This window comes from Sinocyclocheilus grahami, unplaced genomic scaffold, assembly GCF_001515645.1.
Source record: "Sinocyclocheilus grahami isolate Dianchi unplaced genomic scaffold, SAMN03320097.WGS_v1.1 scaffold1526.1, whole genome shotgun sequence".
Lineage (NCBI taxonomy): Eukaryota > Metazoa > Chordata > Actinopteri > Cypriniformes > Cyprinidae > Sinocyclocheilus > Sinocyclocheilus grahami.
In genome coordinates, this window is record NW_015506705.1 from 104,133 (window position 1) to 112,665 (window position 8,533).

At 41.1% G+C, this 8,533-nt stretch overlaps 1 protein-coding gene across 1 annotated transcript in view; it reads right to left on the minus strand.

The window, feature by feature from the left end:
* The window catches only part of LOC107570969 (importin subunit beta-1-like), a 46,526-nt gene that overhangs the window by 33,456 nt on the left and 4,537 nt on the right, over nt 1–8,533 (minus strand). The window contains exons 4-9 of the mRNA XM_016257253.1: nt 3,191–3,391; nt 2,962–3,114; nt 2,821–2,880; nt 2,651–2,740; nt 880–990; nt 694–795 (exon numbers count right to left, since the gene is read on the minus strand). Of these exons, the coding sequence (XP_016112739.1) occupies nt 694–795; nt 880–990; nt 2,651–2,740; nt 2,821–2,880; nt 2,962–3,114; nt 3,191–3,391 (717 nt within the window). The remainder of the gene's footprint in view (nt 1–693; nt 796–879; nt 991–2,650; nt 2,741–2,820; nt 2,881–2,961; nt 3,115–3,190; nt 3,392–8,533) is intronic.

An 8,533-nucleotide genomic window follows, 5' to 3' on the forward strand; every position in this document is an offset into this window, starting at 1 on the left:
ACATCAATGGAAAGCTTATTTATTCAGCTTTCAGATGATGTAGAAATCTCAATTTAAAAAAACTGACCCTTAAGACTGGTTTTGTGCTCCAGGGTCACATATGGCCCAAATCAGAATCTAACAATCAGATCCCATGTGGTTTGTACTGTTCACACATTTATGAATAAAAAAAAACAATCAACTTCTTCCTGTCTGAACGTAGCCTTCGAGACCGACTATTAAACTAGAAATTTCAGGTACTGTAAATTAAAGAAAAGTCAGTTCATGGATTTAACAAATTATAATGAAATATATGTAGAAGCAGCTTTCTATTAGCAATAAAGCCCTTGTGGATGTGATATACTGAGAATACAGTCACCAAGCTGCTTGTTGCACCTGAAGGCCAATTTCCCCTTGATTTGCTGGCTCTGTCTTATCTTTGATTTGTCACTCATTAATAACTGATACTACTGCAACTTCTGTAGTCACACGGTTTGAACAGCTAAATTGTTTTAACTAGTCTGAAATGACTAGTTTCTGTGGTTTGTGAATGAGAGAATCAAGGTCTTGTTCCTCAGCGTGAGAGCCAGTGATCACTTCACATTGTTCGATAAGCTCATTAACCCAGAGGGGAGTTTCTGCACGCACACATGGTGTATGGCTGGAAATGAGTTTCAAAAACCACCCTACAGCAGCCACTGAGACCAGCTTTACCTGTTTGGTGAGCGTCTGTGTCAGGATGGGCACCAGGTACTGCAGAGCTCCTTTAGCGTAAAACTTGCTGGTGTGCTCTGGAGGACGGCCCTGTTCAGAGGCCTGAGGACACACAACATCAACAACTGATCAGGAACGAGAGCGTTTGCGGAGCAGCAGACTGGAGAGGACACCAGGAGGCATCACCTCAGTGGCTTCAATGGCCAGATCCATCTCCTCGTCACAGACGTTGGACCAGAACTCGATTCCCTGCAAGGCCACTTCATCGATGTCACTCTTCATGGCCTCTATTGTGATCTGTATTGGAAGAGTAAGGCTGATTACCCCTTGGCAGCTGCTAGTTTGTCAAACTAGCTCTTAAGACACAGTCGTAGCATGGTGGCTAAATTTATGCAGCTGGCCCCAGGACCCATGCATCACATGTGTTAAAGACACAGCCCACTGTCAACTTCGGTTTAAAGCGATAGTCTGCCCAGAAATGAAAACTGCCCTCAAGCTGTTCTAAACCTGTATGTAGGGCTGGCAGATAAATCGATAACGTGATATAATTTTCCTTCGATAAAACGATAACAAGAGTTTGGTAAATGTTCAATATAATGTTTATGCGCCAAAAGCGGAATGAAAGAGCGCTTCTCATTTGAGCCACGCCACACGGACAGTTTATCTTTCACTTAGGAGCAAAAATCTGCCTTTAAACTTGAAAAAAATAAAGACATTTATCGTGATGATTATTGATATTGACTGATATGAAAAAATTTGTGATCTTATAATCGTGATAATTTTTTTGGTCATATCGCCCAGCCCTACCTGTATGAGTTTTTTCCTTCTTCTGTTGAAGACAAAAGGTCATATTTTGAGGAATGTCGGTTGCTGATCCACACCGACTTCCATAGTGTTTTTCTCACTATTCTTCAAAATGTCTTTTGCATATTTTGGCTACTATTTGAGGATAAGTGACAGTTTTCATTTTTGGGTGAACTATCCTTATAAAATATCTGGATAATGAATCTCTAGCCTAATATTTCAGTCCAACACAAAACGCAGCACCCTGAACACCAAACATCTCGGTTTCAGGAGTGAGCCCTGGGACTCTCAGATCAAGCTGGTCAGGAGTAGAGGTCTGCACAGGCTTTAAACTGAAGCCCGAACCCGACCCGTACTCGAGATCGTCTAACCCAGCCCGACCCGAGCAGCACAGTTCAATTTAGAGCCCGAACCCGACATCTTTTTTTTTTTTTCCACACGGAATAGCCAATAAAAAAAAAAAATGCTGTATTTCATGATTGCATGCAACGGTCAGTAAAAAAATAAATGAAAAAAAAAAGAATACGGCCAGTTCACAAGGCAAAAGAAAAAACACCAGTTATGAAAGTTTATGAACATCAGTGCAGTGCTCACATAAATTATGCAGAGTTTTTGAATGGTTGTATACGACAAGACGATAATTCTTATGGTAATTTTCGTCAGTTAAGGCTCGTTAGCATTCGGCCTGCTTTAAATCAGACACAGAGATGCAGTGCGGTAAAAGATCGCATTTATTTGAATTAATTAGATAATTTATTTGAATTAGCGAGATAGGGATGAAAGTTGCGTGTGTGAACCTACGTCTGCGAGCCTCTCTACAAGCAATGAGGCTTAGTTACTTCAAAAACAGCGATTTTACCCCCTCATTGCAGAGAAACAAAGTTGCGAGTCAGTAGCCTGTCGAAGCTATTTTACTAATCAAAGTTTCTGTGCTGTTTTGTCGTTGTCGTGTGCAGTAATGTGTGCGTGCGTCTATGAGCCTAGGCTACTGCATATAGTTTTAGTTTAGCTATAAGCCCGAGCCCGACCCGAACCCGAAGCTATTCATTAAACATTAACCCGAACAGAAACCTGAAAGTATTTCGGGACCCGTCGGGCTCAGGTCGGGTAGCAGACCTCTAGTCAGGAGGGAATCTCTCATCAGGGAACTCACCGCAAACAGCGCCGGGCCCATGTAGGTCTCCATGTACTGGTAATACAAGGACATGATCTTCACCAGGTTCTGTAACGCAGCCACTCTCACCTACAGCAGGACACAATCACACACTCGTTACGAGTCTACTGCAGCAGCACCTGACAGACGTGTGTGGGAATGAGACGCACCCTGGTGTCTGGACACTGCGTGGCCTCACACACGACCTGCATGATGAAGTGTCTCTCCGTCTGCAGAGAGAGAGAGAGAGAGTGAGATCGAACGGCTGAACTGCAGAGGCCCTGTAATCATAAGCGAGGACGCGGCAGTACCTCCTTGTCGAAGTTGGCTTTGGTGAACTCCAGTGAGTTGAGGAGCGCGTTGGTGGCGGCGAGCTTGACGTTGTTGCTGGGCTCCTCCTTCCTCATGCCCTGGATGATGGCTGTCAGGATCTGGTTGGCGTTGTCCTGGAGGTGCTCGGGGTCCTGTCAAAGCGTTGGCAAGGTCAGTCAAACAGATGCTAGGAAACAGGGCAGCGGGTGCGTGCTGGACGGGACTCACGATGTCCTGGCAGATGTATCCGATGGCCTCCAGCGTGGACTCCTTCATGTGCTCTGTGCTGCTGGGGTCCGTCACGTTGGCCACCAGCTGAGGGATGAGCTCGGGCCACTGATTGACGGGGATCTCGGCACAGGCGATGCCAGCCACACACTGAGAGGCCGAGCTGGGCCGATAGGTCTCTGTTCCCAGAGTCTGCAGCACCTGCACAGACGACAGCTCATCACCAAACACAGACAGCCCTGCTGGAGGCGCTGCACACTCTCAGCAAACCAAGTGCTTCGGTTAGAGCCCATGCTGCTGGAAACACATGACTGTGCTGCTTCTCTGAATAATGACCCTTCTAGAGTAGTGACCGAGAGATCAGCACGGTCCGGTCACACCAGCCGGTCGCAAGTTCTTAAACTGGAAGGCTCTGTAACGCTGTACTTTATTCAGCTGCACCCTTTGTTAATAAACGCTCTGTAAAGTAATTCCTGGTCAAATCCACCAGCAGAAGTTGTGTCGATACGCAGTGAATTTCAGTTTATCCTCGACTCTACAACTTCTTTTGCCTCATAACTAACAGTAACAATAAGTTTCCAGTGAAATGCAATACTTTCTCATTAAATGGTACAGGCATTCTGTATATGCAAATGACATTTAGAAACTATTTCAATAGAGATCATTAAAAACCCATCAAAGAAAGTGGCATTATTATTTTATGGTTTTCTTTGACAAGCATACAGAAGCATACTTTTTAGACTGGGTTTGTGTTGATAAGCCACTAACAAAGTAAACTCACACTTAAAACATAAACGAGTGTAACAGTGAACATCTGTCATCTGTCTTTTGATGAAATTTAAATCAATTTTATTCCTACCGTTACTGTGTAAATATTTAGTTATATGTAGAGCTATGTTTCAATTAACGGTTTAAGGCCAAAACATTTAGTGTGCAAGCTGTGAGTTAATGTCCCTTTGTGTCAAAACTAGGTTGTAACCTACACACAGCTGGTGCAACGGACCATGTTAATAAAGCCAGCGACATCCATGATAATGTTCAAACATATCATAACCATTAAAAAGAATGGCTTTCAAATATAATGTTTAAAGCTACAATTTGAGCATAAAATTAGCCATTTAAATAATAAAATTGAAGTTCTGCGCTGTACTGGTGATACAGACTTTGATTACTCAAAGTATGCTGCTTTTATGTTGATTCTACATTAATATGAGGATTCACTGTGCCAACATATGATCCTAATTTCAATGACAGGTGCAATTAATCAGTTAAAGCAATAAGCCCCGTGAAGCCGTGGTTTACAGTGAATTTATAACAGCTGAGGGCCGTTGTTAGGTCCGGCGTGAAGCAGAGTTAGCTGTTATAAATTCACTGTAAAACACGGCTTCACGGGGCTTATTGCTTTTATAAAATGGTTATTCCATATACGTAGTAAGGTTTCACAAAATAAAAGAGCAAATAAAGTGTAATGATATTAACTCTTTCCCTGCCAGCATTTTTTATTTAATTTTTTTAAGTTGCCAGCCACCGCCAGCGATTTTGATGATTTTCACTCAAATTTGATGGCCTCCAGTATATTTAGCTGTATGAATATTTGAATATGCAATACAGCAAAATAGAGATCAGAGCCTCTACTTTTAAAGGGGTGCAGGGCTCCAGACTGCGACCATTTTTTCTGCTGGTGCGACTTTTTGTGAGTGGTTGCACCGCGTTGTCCAGCTCACAAGTGCTGCCATTTCTGTTGCATTTGAGAAAAATCAAATGGCAAACGAAACGAAAGCCAAACTAAACCACGCTACGTTTCAGCTGCGCAGCGCAGACTGTTTATCAGCTCGGACCGCGACGCAAACAAACTTGCTCGAGCTCAGAACAGCTTCACTCGGGAGCCAAAGTTGATTTCGCGACACTGTTACTGCACAGATGCAACAGTGCTGCGAGACCCAGTGAGAAGCCTTTGAATTCGCCGCACAATGATAAGGTTGCTGTGAGATCTAGTGGGAATCATTCAAATTCTGCACAGAATTCTCTGTTATAAACAAAGTTACGAAGCTGGCGATAACGTCTTTTAAAATTCTGGCAGTTTAAAGCCTACAAAAACAGCTGGTAGGGACTACAAGTTACCAAAGGGGGCGAGGCCAAGCTGCACTGCTCTAGAGAAGAGGAAGAGAAAACTAGAGGTGCACGTAAAAATCTGTTCATATGAATCGCGATTCTGTCTTCTAACGATTCTAATGGATTCACACGTTTGTGAACGTTCTAAAGCAGCGGTTCTTGATACTGTTCCTCGCGTCCCCCTGCTCTCGCTCTCTCTCATTCAGCTCAGCTCCAGCAATTAACGGTTACAATTATACACTTATTTTCACATAGCTAGTAGGGGTGGGGAAAAATCGATACAGCATAGTATCGCGATATTTTCTGCGGCAAAACTGTATCGATACACGGACGGCAAGTATCGATCTTTTATTATACTATTTGGTAGAATAATAAAATTAGCTTCTTTACAATCCACTAGATGGTGGTGTTGAGTTTTTTCTGGTGAGGTCAGCGGGGTCACCTTCAGCATGCAGTGAGTTAGTAAAATAAAGAGGGCGGCATCGCGGAAAGTTATCAGGAAAGCCCCGTCCGCGTTTACATCGGATGTATGGACTTACTTCGGATTTGTAAACAAGGAGGGGATGCAAGTAGGGATGCACCGAAAATATAGGCTACATATAATAATAATAATAATATATATGGCGCGCCCCGCCCGGCGGTGTTCAGCGCGCATGTTTCACTCTCCTCGTCACTGCGCGGTTTGCTCAATATTCCGATCTATGAATGTGTGCTCCGCTCGTGTACCGCTCATGCTCACCGGAAGAGCAAAGTCCGCTCAAATAATGTGCTGACAGGACATTTCTAAGCAGTATAGGCCTGCTTGTTCCGGTTCGCAGTAGCGCTACTGTGCTGTAACATGCTGTAGGCTAGTTCAGCTGCACTGGGCAACGCTGCTAAAATAATGCTACCTTCAGTGACGCTATATGCTCTGCTTATATGCTCTGATAATAATAGCTTTCTAGGACTATACATTATTTGGATTAGTCAAAAACAACAACAACAACTTATATCTGATTCTGTTACATAGAAGTGAATAAATAATATATTGATATTTAATATTAAGGTAACTTTTCAATAAGGTTCCATTAGTTAATGTATTAACTATCATGAACGAACAATGAATACTACATTACAGTATTTATTAATCTCTTAATGTTAATGAGAATAGTTATTCACTGTTAGTTCATGTTAATTCAGAGTACATTAACTGTTAACAAGCGCAACTGTTGATTTTAATAATGCATTAGTAAATGCTGAAGAACTATTGTTCACTCTTAGTTCATTAACTAACGCAGTTAACTAATGAACCTTATTGAAAAGTGTTACCAATATTAATATAAATTGTCCAGTTTTATTGCGTTACTTTCAGTAAAAGTGTGGTTATTTTATTGCTTGTGTTTTTTAAATTCAGTATCATTAAAATTGAGTTAAATTTAAAAAGTCTTACAAAATTACTTTATTTCTTTGTAATGATCATTTATTAAATAATATAACCGTGTATATATATATAGGTCTATCTACTTGTTTTTCTTTGTTTGTGTGTGTGTGTGTGTGTGTATATATGCATGTGTGTGAGTAAAAGTGTGGTTATTTTATTGCTTGTGTTTTTTTAATTCAGTATCATTAAAATTGAGTTAAATTTAAAAAGTCTTACAAAATTACTTTATTTCTTTGTAATGATCATTTATTAAATAATATAACCGTGTATATATATATAGGTCTATCTACTTGTTTTTCTTTGTGTGTGTGTGTGTGTGTGTGTATATATGCATGTGTGTGTGTGTGTGTGTGTGTGTGTGTATACACCTTGCTACGTGTACTGTGTTAGGCTAACCGAGACTTGTCATTTGCACTTATATATTGTTGCTCTTTTGTTAGTTTTGACTGCTTTTATTGTCCTCATTTGTAAGTCGCTTTGGACAAAAGCGTCAGCTAAATGACTAAATAAATAAAGCATTTTCGGTTTCGGTTTCCGGCCAAATGCATCCAGAACTTTCGGTTTCCGTTTCGGCCCAGAATTTTCATTTCGGTGCATCCCTAGATGTAAGACTACGTGTTTTATTTAATTTAATTAAAATTTTACAGTAATTTACTTTCAAATGCCCCAATTGCTGAAGGGTCTGCACAACTTTAGTACAATTTCAAGTTGCACTGTTCAAAATACCGTGCATCCAGAACTTTCGGTTTCCGTTTCGGCTAGGGATGCACGATATATCGGCCACCATATCGGTATCGGCCCATAAATGCTAATTTTTCTGTTATCGGTATCGGCCTGATAAGAAAATTTGGCCGATATCTTAAAGCCGATAAATAATGCATTATTTCCTTCAGAGAGACGGTCATACTAATAGTTGAGTTTGCCAGGTGCATACAACATTCATGACAGGTTTTCATGAAAGTGTTGGTCAGTTTGTCTGCTTGACAATCCCATTTTGCACTGCAACAATAAAACTGAAGTGAGATAAACAGAGGAATGTTTCCTTTTAGTTAAAACAGATGTTGTCAAAGTTTTCCTTTGGGGACATTATTTGAAGTTGGAAAAAGGTAATAAATTGCAATATATTTAATATCGCAATAATATTGTACCGTGACAATATTGTATTGTGAGGCCTCTGGTGATTCCCACCCCTACTAGCTATGAGAAGCGTTAAACATGCAGTTGCCGTGCTGTATTAAAGCTTTAATCAGGATAAAACCGTATATTAAAAGCTAACATAAGCAGTAGCATTTACAAATAACAGCGTATCTAAAAGTATGAGACCACAACAAACAAAAAACATACCATTAAGAGCCGTGCTTGCACAGGTTCTGCACGATCCTCTTCACTAATATCTTCTGCTTCTCAATCGGGCTCAAACTGATAAGCAGTATAGACGACATCATTGTTTACAATACAAGCAGAGCACATGCCGCTGAGGTGAGGGGCGGGACGCTTAGACACACACTAGAGGCGGTTTAGCCAATCATAACACACTGGGCTAGCTAACCAATCAGAGCCAATCACCTATTTCAGAGGGAGGGGCTTCATAAAAGCAGGAAAAGATCAGCGCATTTCTCAGAGCAGGGACAGAGCGGTGTGGAACAAAGGTCAATTATGTGAGAAATAATGCATTTTTTTAAAAACGAAGCATTAACACATCTTAGACTGCACCCTATAAACACAATGAAGCCTAGAAAAAAAACAGTCAACCACCCCTTTAAGATATTTTGAATGAAAACCGGGAGGCTTGTGACTGTCTCATTGATAAA